The sequence below is a fragment of the Hippichthys cyanospilos genome, chromosome 16 (assembly GCF_059441005.1).
Source record: "Hippichthys cyanospilos isolate Australia breed blue-spotted pipefish chromosome 16, RoL_Hcya_1.0, whole genome shotgun sequence".
NCBI lineage: Eukaryota > Metazoa > Chordata > Actinopteri > Syngnathiformes > Syngnathidae > Hippichthys > Hippichthys cyanospilos.
Genome location: NC_142384.1, coordinates 5,285,255 through 5,300,750, shown reverse-complemented (window position 1 = coordinate 5,300,750; position 15,496 = coordinate 5,285,255). Strand labels below are relative to the sequence as shown.

Genomic DNA, 15,496 nt, shown 5'->3' with positions numbered 1-15,496 from the left:
CATTCAATTATATATGATAATAATCTACATGAACAGGCTGGGTCTCAGAAGAATATCAGAATTCAAGCTATTTATCCCAGTGAATGTCAAAATGACCTCCAACAGTCCAAATAATGTCCTAAAATCAAAACACAGAAGTTATAGTTATGCGAACAAGTGCATACACTCAAAGCTCACGCTCCTTGAGTTCAGTCATTGTTGACACAAGCTTTATCAAAATCATCTGAGCTCTGATCCAGAGACAGTCACACCTTGACATGGCCATAAAAGGAGATAACAGAGCTTACAATAGAAACTGGCTGCTCGTACCGCATATTCGACATGGGGGCATCCTCATTATGCTGCACCTTTCGCTGGATTGCCTTGCAACCGACAAACAAACATCTACAAACAAGCATTTGATACAGCTAACCATACATTTTTTCATTTCAAACTTTAGTAGATATGGAATTTAGTAATTAGTTTAGTTGTTTAGTAGTTATTTGGTCACATTTGGTTAGCGAGTTACCACGATAATCAAAAGCAATTTGTTTCAAAATTTTTCATAAGAAAAACAATTTGGACAATTCTGGGGCACTGCAGGGATCAAGTTTGCATCCTTTTGGTTCACATTAATGAGAAACGTCTTTGCGGCTATGAAGTTTTGATCTTCAAATTTAAAAAAACAACACACTGTTCTGTGCACCATAGGAGAAGGTGCAGGTCACTGTGACTTTGACTCCTCCTCGTCCTTGGGCTTGTTTTACTCCAACCTCAGCTCGCTTGCCTACGCCCGCGATGACAAAGACGGCTCCATTAGCAGCTTCTCGCCTCGGGCTTTTTAATCTGTGCTATTTAACAGCAGTGTGTGTCTTGTGATTGGCCCTTTTAGAAGCAGTGGTTACATTTATGGTTGGCTTACTCATGCACATACACACAAGTTTCAATCACCCACACACACATAATTCAGGTGAGATTTTCAAGGAGCAAAGGTGGATTCCAGTGGCTGGTTTGCGATACAGAGCCGGACCTGGAATTTATCCAGAGCAGAGTGCATATCCCGGGCAACTTCTTTATGCACACAAACAAGTGTTGCATATACACGACGGGAGTCACAGTGGCTCTCACCTGAATGTGAGAGTCAAGAGAGGCCAAATACAGCAACATGCCCTTCCAACTGGACCAACGCTCTGATTCCATTTTTTCTTGCCCGATATCTCCCACAGAACAAATAGTAAGTCATGTATGCGAACAGCTTCTCCCAAGTTAGAAAGTTCTAGATCATTGAAACCTTTTGCTCAAAGGTCAGGTCAAGGTCCCCTGTTGTTGTATCAAACGTCAAAACCTCCTATTTCTAGGGTGGGGAAACTTGTCCTTTGAGAAGAGTTTGAGCAAGATCTTCAGTTGTCTGTGGGGTCCAACAAGTTTCATTCTGCAGGTGAATAAGACCTTGGGAGGGCTACAGGTCCACAGATTGGGATTACCAATACTAGACCAATGTAATGGATTTCCATTTGTGTCATTCTTAAGAAACTTTGTTGGTCAAGGTGCTATCACGATTTGAGGTCTCCAATTTCTGGACAATGGGAAACGTTCTTTTTGCGCCGAAGCGTGTGAAACATGAAACAAATCTCTTTTGATTAATATCATGTCCACATTCGATTAGTGAAAACTCCTGAGGGAGGTAGAACACGTGTCGATGTTTCCTAGAGAAGAAGTACGAGAGCCCCAAGGTCCTGTTTCACGAAGAACTGAAAATTAGTACGAGACAGCAAAGGAAGTGGCTCTTTTGACTTTGTCAATATTCATCCAAGATCGCAAATGTTCATTATTTGATTTTGCTAGATAGTCGCCAGACGTTGGCCCAAATACGAGCAGTACAGGGTAGGCGAATGTCTGGCGCCCGGCTGGCGAAAGTTTGTGATCTTTGAATATATCCGGATGAGATCAAAGGAGCCGTTGACTTTGCTGAAATGCGCCATGTTTGCCCCTCAGTGGTATAATCAGATGAGGGAGGACATATACTTACCTTGCCCCAGGTACTTTATAGGAAAATATCCAATAGAATCACTGTTGGCCAAGGAGTAACCAGGACAATAGGTCCCAAAATTGTGACAAATACAAGAGCACAAGAAGGTCAGTGTATAGTACTTGGCTTTCCATAAGTACTCCATAAGACTCATAAGTCCATCCATCCATTTTCTTATCCTCACAAGGGTCGCAGGCTTGCTGGTGCCTATCCTAGCTGACTTCAGGCAGTAGGCGGGGGACACCCTGAATTGGTTGCCAGCCAATTTGCAAGGTACACAGACACAAACAACCATTAACACACCCAATCACACCTACGGACAATTTAGTGTGTCCAATACACCTGCCATGCATGTTTTTGGAGTGTGGGGCAAAGCCAGAGTGCCTGGAGGGAACTTACCTGGCCTCAAACTCCAAACAGGAAGGCCGGAATGAGGTGGATTTGAACTCGGGTCCCTGAAATATGAGGCACACGTGCTAATCAATGTTCCACTGAGCCGCCACTACTGGGATGTTATTCTCTCTATTTGAAGTTCAGATGTGTCAAATCTAAGAAACTGTTGGTCTAAGGAAATTCAGATTTGAGATTTACAAATTCTGAAAAATGGTTCATTCATTGCCTAGGAATGTTTGAACCAAAGGTTTGGTGGCCTGAAAGGGTCTGTATGACTTTACTTGACTTTGGCCAGGAACATTCTCTCTATTTGAGATCCAGATGCATCAAACTGTGCTGCGCTCTTGTCACAACGCCATCCCCAGTGCTTCAGCCCTGGTGTGAAAAAGGTCATCCTAGGGGGAACTGGAAATAGGCACGTGGTGTGAAGCAGAAATGGCATAGGGGAGAGAAATGACTGGGAAGTCGTTAGAGCCAGCCAGAGCGTGGGCAATGTTTGCTCTACGCTTGCAGATTTTCACAGGAGTCAGTTCAAGAGGGTTCAAGGGTATGACCCTTGTTGGGTCTGCGATAGAATTTTTTAAGTATTCTTATATGGGTTTCCTAAACCATGTATTTGTGTAGCTAGATTGAAAAAAATGAGACTTCCATAACCACTTTACCGGGCAGAAGTTTAATCACTAAATACGACTCCGCAATACAATTACTTACCCCATTGTCTTCATGTATTTCTGGAACTGTGAGAAGCCTTGTGAATAGGGATTGCAAAAATTGCTTGAAATTGAGAATTCCGTTCAGTGCACAGAAAATTGTACAGTATCTCCATGGTATAAGCTGTTTTCTAGCTTTTATAAGATCACTTCCGGTAGCCCTAACCGTGGATAGAGAAGCTACCTTTGCAATGCCTGAACTGAATGCTTGAAACTGAATTTGATAAAATATTTACCTGAGTGCCTTTGATTGAATTTGGACTGGACTCTTAAAAAATATAGATCATGGCTTATAGCTTACGGACTGCTGAGGACTACCCGGTAGTAGCAAAGTGAATGAGTTCATTTCATAAGGAACGATAAGCAACAGCAAATGCAAAATCAGACTTGTTGCTCAGGTATGAAGAGAGGCACTCATGCATTCTCTAATTCACTCGCACATCGACTGTATATAATGTGAACGGGAGACACACACCTGCACTCTCTCATGCGTGTTCTCCGATTTCCACAATTGGACAGACAGATGGCAAACTCAAATCCCCGCTCAAGTCTTTACATGTAGCCCCCCTCATCTCACCTTCCCCCCCTTGAACACTGCTTCTTTATTCTTTATGAATGAAAAAAAAACTTTGGACACACACGCAGTGCGAAAACAGGGGACTTCCAGTGACTGAAAGAAATAGCAGCGTAATTGCTGGTGCTCTGTTGTCTATCAAGACCTGACCTCTCCAACATGTGTGTGCCATGTTGGAAGCGGTGGGAACCGGTACGAAAAAAGGCGCAGGAAGGACTTTTCGAGGTCTCCCCGGCTCGGCGGTGGTCTGACCCGACTCACCCCGCCAGACTCCAAAAAGACGATGGGAGCTCCCACTACTCCCCCACGTCGGCCCAGACGGTATATAGTGGCACAAATATAAACATCTTTTTTTCTGTGCCAATGGGAATACGACCCGGTGAGGATTGCCTTTCACGAACGGGGCCGTGAAAGACAATTCAACATATACAGCCATGCAGTCACAACAAACATATTTTAGGTTCGCTCAAAGGTTTTGAGTTTCAAAGACAAGTCAGACAAATAAATATGCAGAATATAGTACGAATATTGGGAAACTGTCTAGTCGCTGACGAGCTTCGTTTAAGGTCAAAACAACCCAAAGGGGCAGAGAGCTGAGTAAAATAATCCAAAATAAAGGAAAACACAAATAAATGGACCACAAACTGTACGGTTTGATACAGCAGTGGTTCCCAAAGAGGGTGTACCTGTTCCTCTGGTGTTACATGACAGCTTCTTCAAATATCATCAAGTCAAATTGAAGGCTTTTTAATGCTGCGAAAGTAAGTATGTTTTTCTTTCAAACTAAGAGCAAATCAATATGAAAATGAATCACTTTGTTGCCAAATTGTTATATAGAGAAGTTTTATGTGGATGCGCTTTGTCATTAGTGATGCAATTTTCTGGCAGACAAGCCAAAAATTAAACATGATGACACAATCTATCCACCAAAATTGCTGGATAAAATACACAAGCGATACCATTAAAAAATTTAGTTCAAAGTTTTAATAACTAAGACACAGATAGCATGATACTCTGTTTTAGGTCCTTTTTTTTTATCTAATAGGCTTTGTGCTTGTTCGTGTATAGTTTTTTGGACGACTTGTACAGAGGGTTTTTTTCATTTGGAATAGAAATTTGAAAATGTCAACAAAAACAGGTAATGTACTTGGTTAACAAAAACTGTTGGATTGCAGGTGGCTTACTTTAAATCAAGTGTTCTGACAAGTATTCTCCTTTTCGGGTGCAGACGTACCAATCAAGTATTACAGTGTATTATTAAGAAAAGAACATCACACAACCCCAACAGCAACCTATTTTAAGAGATTCTGAAGCCAGCTCTGACCCACTGAAGCGTTTCCTCATTCATTTGGCCCCAAGGTACAATTGGGCTCAACTTATGCCACGACATAGAGCAGGGCTTTGAGATTTTCCTCAACATGGAGACATTGCCACGGCAACCACACCTCAGTCCGTTTATAGATGAAGCCGTTTAGCACAAATGGTGCTAATGCTTAAGCAGTGGTTAACACCAGCCCAGGGAGACTAATGATGCATCTAGCTTCAATACAGTTGCCAGACATGGAAAAAGTGGTCATACACTGTACTTAGGTCGAACTACAAATAGTTGAAATTCAATTTGATGGCTCTAGAAAGTGTCTGCCTATTTTTCCTCATAGACAAGGTCTCAGGAGGATAGATACTATATATATATATATATATATATATATATATATATATATATATATATATATATATATATATATATATATACACAGCCCCCAGAAAGAACCTGCTTGTTGAAAGCCTCAGGCAATAGAAGAACAGCAAGGAGAAGGAGCCAGATGGACTGTTATATTATATACTTTATACCAGTGGTCACCAACTTTTTGACACTGAGCGTTATTCGTTTGGTCTTGATAAATTCAAGAGAGATAACAGTTGCAGACATTTTTATCAACCTAAGCCTATTCATTCTGTAAATAAAATCCATCTATGTGCAGACATCAAACAAAATTTGACAATCATCATCAACAATGATTTAACAAGATCAGAATTTGATAAATGTCAATATGGGTTACATTTTTTTCATGAGTCTCCTGATCAAAAGATTACATCTGCAATATTTTTAGGAAATCACAATGTCACATCAATGATGAATTATTTTTAGAGGAGGCCCTTTGGGCTACTCCGAAGTTCCTACCTGTTGTGTGCGGGCACCACATTGGTGACCTCTACGTATCCCCCAGGAACAACCTGCTTCGTAAATTCTATAAGCCCCTATCCCACTGTGGGGCTAATGGTGGCAAGTTTTGGCAAAGGTTAGCCGCATTTTGATCCCATATTGTTTAATTGAAGGTCGCAATTGCTCTTTAGATGTTATTCCAAAATAGTTCTAACTGTTCCGAAACTAGGTATACCTGGGAAACAAACCTATTTTTTTCATGTCACAAGGAAAAATTGAATATGCTCAAAGTTTTCAGGGACACGAAAATGAATTAAGACCATTTCAAACCATCTTAAGAATATTTGCGTCCTTGAACAAACGCAAATGACTCTCTGACACATTCGCTGACTTCATCAAAACTCGCAAATGTTCGCAACTCAGTGAAATAAGGGCTTCACAAGACAGAAGCTCTGTGAAGAGAAGGAGCCAGATGGACTGTTATTAAATACTGTCTATAAACAGTATGCAGTACTTACCTCTTTTTCATGTTTTATGTCATTCACAGCAGCAGGTGACAAACGTAATTAACGTTTTTTGGGGTGGAAGACCAAATTAAGACGTAGAAAGTACAGACACTTATTTTCAAATCTTGGGAGTAAAAGGTAAAAAAAAAAAATTATACTAAAATGCAGGAAAGAAATATTTGTACTTTGGTACCCACCACTGGCACCTGCTGACACTCATTTGCATCTGCTATCCAGGAAGAAAACATTGCCTTCAGAAACGATTTCAAAGTCTAGCAGTCGCATGGCACCAGTCCATGAGCCCTCAGGGAGACCCTCGGTGTTCCACTCTTGTTTTTTGTCACACAATCTATTCATTGTGTCAACAATGACATTGTAGGCAAATTCTGTTGCAATCATGCACAAGAGAAGAGTGTACAGTGTGTGTGTGAGGGATTGGGGCTAGACAAGGCCTTTGATGCCATTTTAATTCTGTCATTATGGTACCCAGACCAGAACTCTGATAAAACCTCTCCTCCTCTCTGGGGACTTTAAATGATGTGTCAAAATCCTGAGGCCGAAGGGAGATCACAACATGCTGATTATCAACAGGATGTGGCTCCATTATGGGCTTAAAGATAGGCGAGAGCGCTCTCTGGTTACAGGCCTCTTTCAAATCCACACATTCCGCCAAGGTTCAGGGAGAAGGTCCGTCAGTTTCGGCCCAGAGGCGGTGTCCCTGAAGGAGGTCCGCGGGGTTTGTTGTGGAAACCCGACAATCAGGAAGCACTTGACAGCCGTTGACTTGCGGCTTTGCACACCTGTACTAAGTGGCGGTCTAGTGGAGGTTAACCAGCTAAGGGTTAGATGGCCACGTTACTTCTTGGAGTTTGGAAGTTCCAACTGGGGGAAGCAAAGATTAGAAGTTTTGGAGAGCTAGAAAACTGACCAATTGAGATGTATAACGAAAGATGAGTTTGGCGCTTGAGCAATCGTTGGACAGCATCCCATACCAACCCCTAAATAGTCCAACAGGAAGAGCTTCTACTCCCTCCCCTTAAAAAAATATACTATGGTTTGATTGAAAAATTTGAGGGTCACTTTGAAAGACGATATCTAGATTTTAATTCTGACCAACGATATCATCACTGAAAAAAGGTTATTTTCAAAATAAGACTAAAAACGATCACACATTTTGAACAATTGGCCCAAAGAATTGATCTAAAAAGTCTACAACATCCTGTTTTGAATACCTTTGAATCTGCGTAAAAATCTTTTTTCAGATCGTGCCTGTGACACGAAAAAACAGCTAGGAAAAGCCTACCTGACCAGCTACAGTAATGGGACATTTTAGGCTTTTGCTTGTTTTTCCTCTGCGTTTTTTCAGAAGCAAGGTTTCGGAGTCGCTACACGTACTCATTGGCGTTATTTAGCAGGAAACGAAAAAGAATAACAAAGCTTGGGAAAGAAAAGCTGAATAACAAACAGACGTTATCTCATTCACTCCTTCACTTTCCCTGAGGCAGTCAAGTCGTAGCTTCCAGTGCAAAAATATATATTACTATATACAGTACACAGTATATGTGATTTTGTTTATATATTTATGATTGTATATGACTTTTGTAGAATGTGTTATTATGTTCACTAAAATAAACTATCAAACAGAGGGAGACAAAAAAATGATGCTTTTAAAGTATTGAATTTGATTTTGAACCGCATACTACATACTAAACTACATACTACATTCAACATACTAAATCGGGCGTGGGAATGGTTGTTCGTCTCTGTGTGCCCTGCGATTGGCTGGCACCCAGTTCAGGGTGTCCCCTGCCTACTGCCCAAAGCTGGCTGAGATAGGTGCCGACAAGCCTGCGACCCTTGTGAGGATAAGCGACTCTAGAAAAAAATAAGTGTATAAAAAAAAATAAAATGCATGTGTGTGTATACTTTCTTACAGACCAATCCCCTATTTTATTTTTTCACCTTTAAGCCTTCTGAAGTGTTAGCAAGCGGTCTGACTGATAAGGCTGGCAGTCCACTGAGCCGGACCTTGTGATGATCTCCTGACCCATTTTAGGGTTGAGTCCCTCCATCCCTAACCTTTCAATCCCATCGGCTTCACTGTCGCTCCATCACCTGTGAGCGGGCCGGGTAGTAACCTCTGACACCAGCGGGTCACCATTAGACCCAGAGTCCTGGATAACAGGCAAAAACGAGACGCATCCCTATTCGGGGTGGTTCGGATTCATTTTAGTATTATAGCGCAGGTGACTAACAGCAGATTTTATTGTCTTTTCTGTTTGTTGAGACACCCACGAAGGGGCAATGGAAACATGGAGCAGAAATGAAGGACAACCTTGAAGTGGGAACATTAGCTCCACATTTGCCAGATCTAAAAATATTACAACAAATGAATCGGGCTCTCGTGAGACCACCAAGCTCTGCTCCAAGTCTGCTTCCACACCAAATCTCTGGCAGCCATCTTATCGCGGACATTGTTGGCACTGTTTGCGTCCAAAAGTCACTTGAATGTGGATTGCGCCAACGAGCGTTCCCATGCTGGGCTAAGTGCAGCACTTCAAAGTTGCTGATTAGCATATTAAAAGGCACTCAGGACAACTCCTCCATCGGCGAGCATGAAGGATTATTGGACCGGATCCTCCTGAGAGCCATATTCTTCATTTGTGTCCACTTTATTGGACATTATGTCTCAACAATATTGTTGTTATTCATCCCACCCAATCACTGAGACAAGATGTCCACTACTGAGCACTCCATGACTTTGTCGGGTAGCTGGAATGAGTCAAAAGATACAGATACAAATCCAATGTCCACTACAATGGACACAAATGATTCCGGGAGCTAAAGTGAAGACTATTTGTGTAGTTCTTTTTGCCTAAGAATTTTTGCAGAATTTCATAGTTGACGATAGAACAATACTCATAAGCATATATTCTTTATCCTCCTTGAAGAACGAATGTTATTAATTTTAGTCATTTCACTGGACGTTCATATAGTATAGATTCCTTGTCAAAACGTATTTCTGATATGTATTTAGTTGGAATAATATGAATATATCACCATATTTTATATACTATATATTGATAGAATATATTTACCATAATCAGCATTATTGAAAGATATTTGTTTTTCTTTGATTATTATTTTTTATATAGACGTAACAATTGAATTTCCTTTGATTTGACCTATTTTTACTTTTAAATTTTCTGACCCTATTTGCATAATATCTAAATTTGATTGCTCAAAAATATCAGGTGTTTGAGCAGTATTGATTTTTACAATAATACTCTTTAAGTTTATAATACTCTTTAAGATTATTACAATTTTTCTAAATAATATTTATTCATACATTATTTTTGCTTCTGAAACCATTTTTGCAGAATTAAACAATTTTCTTGTCCTTATTTTATGGTGATATAGTCATGCGATTTTTTTTTCTGATGCAACAAACAAAAATCTCATATGAAGAGTTTTTGTGACATTAACAATCATATTTATGATTTCTGATGGTAAAACAACCATTTTTGCAGGATTAAACTATTTTCTTGACATTGTTTTTTATTATTTATTTGGAACGTTTTTGCACTGTGATGTCACAATATTGTTTTTGCAGAATTTCACTTATTTAAAATTAAAAAAAAAAATCCTCAAAAAAATGAATGCAAATCATATCCAGAGTTTTGTGAGATTCATATTTTATAATATTTACTCATCATATATGGGTTTTGCTTGTAAAATAACCTTTTTTGCAGGATTAAATTTTTTTGTACGTTATTTTATGATGATTTACCATAACGGTTTTTTTTTTTATGTTGTGATTGAACTTTTTTTTTTTTTTGGTGCAGAATTTCACCTATTTTTACTTCATGTTCTGATCTCATTCTCATAATCTTTCTCCCTGGGAAAAGCTGACTTTTGCGAAATTAATTAATTAATTTCAGTTTATTTCTTCAATATTTCATTGAATATACTGTGTTTTGTTGAACTCGATGTCGACGAGTGGCCGGCTGGGTGGGTGGGTGGGGTTGGGGGTGGGGGGGTCTTGAAATTCCTCAGTTGATTTAGTGGGCATTAAGATGGGGAGGAATGTGTCAAAGCTGCTGAAAAGCGGCGAGGAGGAGCGTCGCGACCCTCTGACAGCTCGGACCAGCGGATGATTGACACTTTGCTTAAAGTGAGGAGGAGAAAGGGGAGGGGAGTGGGAGGAGGGCTTCTTGGATATACAGAATGTGGTCACTGATGTAAACACTGTGAAAATCATATTCACTTTTGAAATGGGAGGAATAAAACAGTCGAGATGGCAACAACAAAAAAGAAAGGCGGCACTGGATGTTTGGGGATTTTTTTTTCTCTTTATTTGCTTAAGATGCTTTGATTGTTGAAAGCTACAGAAAATCCATTTCACATCATTGCATCAGTATGGGAGAATTTTTTCCTCTTAGTTAAAATTCTTCTTTTGTATGTTTTTATAACATAGAAGGTGTGAGTTAAAACCGCTGTGTTCACTCTAAATTAGCAAAATGGTGCAAAAGCTTTCAGCCAACAACAATAACAAGCTCGTTAAAAATCCTGAGATGCTGTGCGTGTGTATACGGTGGCTCGAAAAAGTCCGCACACCCTTTTGCAAATGTCCGGCTTTTGTGATGCAAAAATGATTAGACAAAGAGAAAACATTAAAAAATTATTCTAACATTTATGTGACCAGAACAGCTGAACTTTTTCTGGTGTTAATCAGGCACGCCAAATTTGTGCTCACGGTTGACATGAGTTACGAACAAAGTGTGACTGAAACTAGATAACTTAAACCATAGGTATTAAACATACAGCCCGTGGGCCGGATATGGCCCGCAAAGAGTGTAAACCCGACCCGCGAAATGTTCTTCAAATCTTCATAGCTCCTGAGCCATTTGCGCTAGAATCTTAATTCCAACTGATTTTTACATCAGATGAGCAGAACGTTGTGACCATAGCAAATACATTACGATACCTGGCATGCTTTAAATGTTGGGGAAGGCGGAAGGCATTGAAGTGAAGAGTAAGCTTGGATCCATCTTATTATGTGTTCCAAAATATATATTTCATGAAGGAATGCATAAGTAATAGCAAAATTCCATTCATTTCATGCATTTTACGGAAAAATGCTATTTGGGAAACATAGGGGCGCAAAAAGGAAGTTACTTCATTTTTCTTTCTTTATTTAGTAAGGGTTTATTAGGTTGGTTCTTTTTTCACCTCTAATTGGGTTATTTTCTAACCCAAATGCTTTTGGAGTACATGCTCAGTACAGCTCTGTTGCAGTTAAATGGCAAAAACAAAGAAAATGTAAATATTACCAAAGATAGATTAACTGTACTCAACTCATTCCATTCAATAGACATATTTGTTTACGTGTATTAGGCGCCGAGAGATTTATTTATATAAAAAATGCTCAGGTGCTAAAGTAGGATCTGAAAATGGCTGGTTCCTGAATGAGTTCGGACCTAAAGTACTTACTAGTAGTCGTAATTATTTTAGGAATAGGTCCTTAAATAAACAAATTACTTTGTTATTAAGCACTAATCAATTATTTTTATCATTACTTAAGTACTTTAGTACCCAAATGCCGTAGTAATCAATTGCTTAGTCCTGAAGTAGTTGATTTTTTTTAGGTACTATCGTACCAAATAATCAATTACTTTAGGTAAGTAATTACTAAATAATCTATTCCTTTACTATTAAGCGCTTTTCAATTACTTTTGTACTTACTAACTTTTGTCCTTTAATACTTAGTTAATTTTTGATTGATTATAATTAAGTGCTTCATTAAACTTTATACAATTCAGTTCTAGAGTAATTTATTACCTAGGTACATAAGTACCTACATAATCAATTACTTAGTTACTTAAGTTTCTAAGTTAATGTAAAATTACTTTAGGTACCAAGAAATAAACCTGTTGAAAATAATTCAAGGAATTGATGACTTTAGTAGTGAAGTGCCTAGAGGAATCAATTACTTTATTTCCAAATTCATTATTTACTTCCAGCAAAGACCCTCGTTAGCCAAATACTTGGACCCCCCCCCAAAAAAATATATATATAAGTACCTGGAATTTAATGTCTGGACTCCTAAAAAGTGTAAAAATATGTCTTAGGTATTTACTGTCATTAATTCATTAATAAACTTTAAATGTGTTGACAGATGCGCACTTAGTCCCATGACATGCCTTTGAATGCCATTGGGTCTGCAATCATATCCTTTTTGGAAATATTTATCATTTATTTTATTCAGTGTGCAAGGTTCAGGTCACAATTGAGTAAAAAGTTTTGAAATGATTAATCTTGATTTTACTTAGACATCACATAATCCTGGCATTCGAACAGGGTGTGTAAACTTTTTATAACCATCGTACACTATATAATCTGCATTTTTATTTTTTTAAGAATATTTATTGCCACACACACATCAAATCTTAACACACAAGCACACTTACTGTAAATAATCTATTTGTCATGACCGCCACCTCAAAGCGGGGGGGAAAAAAAATAACCCGTACAAAAAGCAAAGCCGCAAAGCAAACGAACGTGAACTCACGTCATCCCGCTGAACATAAACGTTTTCTTCGGTCTCTCTTCCGCAATGCATGAAAAGTGCAAATTGTTCGTTACTGCAGAGACATGCGTCATACACAGCCGCCACACTGCATATGAACCATCACGAGACACAATGGAAACTCCTTCCTGTTGTTTTTGGACATAAAGCAAGACGACAGCGTAGGACAAAAAGTACACAAAAGCAAATTAAAAAAAAAAAAAAAAAAACAAGACAAAAAAAAAAAAAGCAAGAAATGAGCACCCTGTCATTGGAAATGTCAAATCTGCATTCCGGGCCCCGTGTTGCCCCCTCACCCACGCCCGCTGGTGCCCCTTTGGGAGAGGCGTCAGACGGTGAGCGAAATGAAGCTGTTGTATCTCTGGATGTTCCTCTTGAGGATCTCCGAGCAGGGACCCAGAACGCGCTCAAAGCGAGGCCGGTCCAGTTTCACGCACTTGAGGGGCCCGCGGGCCACCACCGTGGCCGCCCGCGGACGGTTCAGCAGCAGCGCGATCTCACCTAGAGTCGAGGGAAAGGACAATTTAGCATCCCAAATCATCTTTTACTATTGGGGTCAATGGAAATGTCATTAATCCGTTCCAGCAATTTGTTTTGTTGTTTAGTTCATTGTTCTCTTTTTCTGTACCACGTAACAAGGCCAACATAAATAGCAAACATGTATATCAAAATTTTCTTGTAACTTGCACTAGAATAAACAATATAGTCAGAATATTATGACAAACATTTGAATGTATAATTTATTTCATGGACTCTTAATGACCTGAAAATAACTAAAATCTTTTTCTTCAAGACATTTTACCCTTAACGGGATGACCGCATGGAAAATATTGTTTTTACCAGATGAGGTGTAATTGCCTGAAAAAAAAAAGATGCCAATCCATATTTTAACTGCAAATTGATGCACTTAGTAATTTGTTTTCAGTTTTTAACTCACTGTAACTTGTATAAATGCTGTAAAAAAAAAAGTAGTTAACGGCTGTTGAAAGTTGATTTATAATGCTTTTTTAAAAAAATAATGTTTAACAAATACAAGTTTTAGGTATACTTATAAAATCATTATAAATAATCGGCGTAACAAGTTTGGGGTTGCGAAAGGTTTTCTTTTTCCTGGGGGGGGGGTCTTTGCATCATATAATTGAGAAACACTGCCCTATATCATAATTTCCTCTTTAAATGTGTTTTTAATACACTATTACAATTTTAATAAACCTAAAATATTGTTTTTTTTATAATATTCAGAATGTTTGGTTGTACTATAAATATTTTCTTGATTTTTTTGTGTTTGATTATTTGTGATTTTTCTTTGCTAATTTTTGCATGTTTTTTCATCAAATGTTCTCGCCTTTTTCTCATAATACTTTATTTTATTGCTCAATGTATTTCATCTGTTTGTGCAGTATTTACTTTTTTTTACAAAAAACCCCACTCATAATAGAATTTTTCACAACTATTTTCTTAAATCTAAAAATATGTATTCTCATTATCACAGTATTCTCAACCAATTTCCTAATAATTTGTCTGGCAATATCCCCCTGTGACCCAGCTTATTCACTGGTGCCCACTGCTGTGTCCATTTTGTCTCAGCAAAACAGGAAAGTGTATTGCATCCCAGACAAACACATGAGATCATTGGAAAAGTCAGGATGTCCTCTACTGAGTGCACCAGGACTTTGTAGGATGGACCCAGTGGACACAAATGAATAGACTGGGTCTCAAAAGGGTAAATAGTGTATAAATACACAGTCCCTAGAAACAACCTGCTTAGTTAAACAGCAGCAGGCCAGCAAAAGAAGGAGCCAGATGGACTGTTATGCTATATAGTTTACTAATGGCATAAAATGATGTATTTTTCTTCTAGCAGTACGGCATCTCTTCCTTATTTATTTAACAACAGGGGGCGGCATGACTCGGTGGTAGAGTGGTCGTCTCCTGGCCAAGAGGCTGTGGGTTCAATCCCCCGACCATCATGACTATGTCAAAGCGTCCTTCAGCAAGACACTGAACTCCTAAGGCTGCATCATCAGTAGGTAAATGACTAGTTAGGGTAAATCGCTTTGAATACCCAAGGTAGAAACGCGCTATATATGTGAAAGTCCATAACAGCACATTTTAATGACCACTGAGAAGGACCCAGATGGACTGTTATGTTGTATGTTTATTAATAGCATAAAATTATGTTTTTTAATTTTTTTTCTTGCAGTATTTATTTTTGTAACAGCACAGTACATCGAAGACACTTTTAAGGACACACTTTTTTTTTCATGCCTTGCAAAATGATAAAATATGTGTTTGGGCTTTCTGGCACTCTGGCTCCAGAGCAGCTCACCAAAGTAGTCGGAAGGTCCTAGTCGTCCAACCTCCACATACTCTTCATTGTCAGACCTGCGCTGCAGAACAGAGGCTATTCCCTGGGGACGGGAAGGACAAGAGGGAGAATTGACGGGGAGCAGGGGTAAAAAAAAAGGAGGGGGGGGTTGAAAGAAAGAAAGGGGAAGACAGAAGAAGTTACTGAATAGAGCTGAACATCATCAGGAGGATTAAGCAGAGGA

The 15,496-nt window shown here is 39.0% G+C and overlaps 1 protein-coding gene across 4 annotated transcripts in view; it reads right to left on the bottom strand.

Annotated features, from left to right (window-relative positions):
• Positions 1–10,685: 10,685 nt before the first annotated feature.
• prkar1b (protein kinase, cAMP-dependent, regulatory, type I, beta) overlaps positions 10,686–15,496 on the bottom strand; it is a 67,749-nt gene continuing 62,938 nt past the window's right edge. For 3 of the 4 annotated variants that reach the window (XM_088437631.1, XM_088437634.1, XM_088437635.1), the window contains 2 exons: positions 15,274–15,355; positions 10,686–13,445 (listed from right to left, as the gene is read on the bottom strand). In XM_088437631.1, coding sequence (XP_088293757.1) covers positions 13,273–13,445; positions 15,274–15,355 — 255 coding nt within the window. In that variant the 3' untranslated portion in view covers positions 10,686–13,272. The remainder of the gene's footprint in view (positions 13,446–15,273; positions 15,356–15,496) is intronic. The other variant, XM_088437633.1, reaches the window with a different exon arrangement.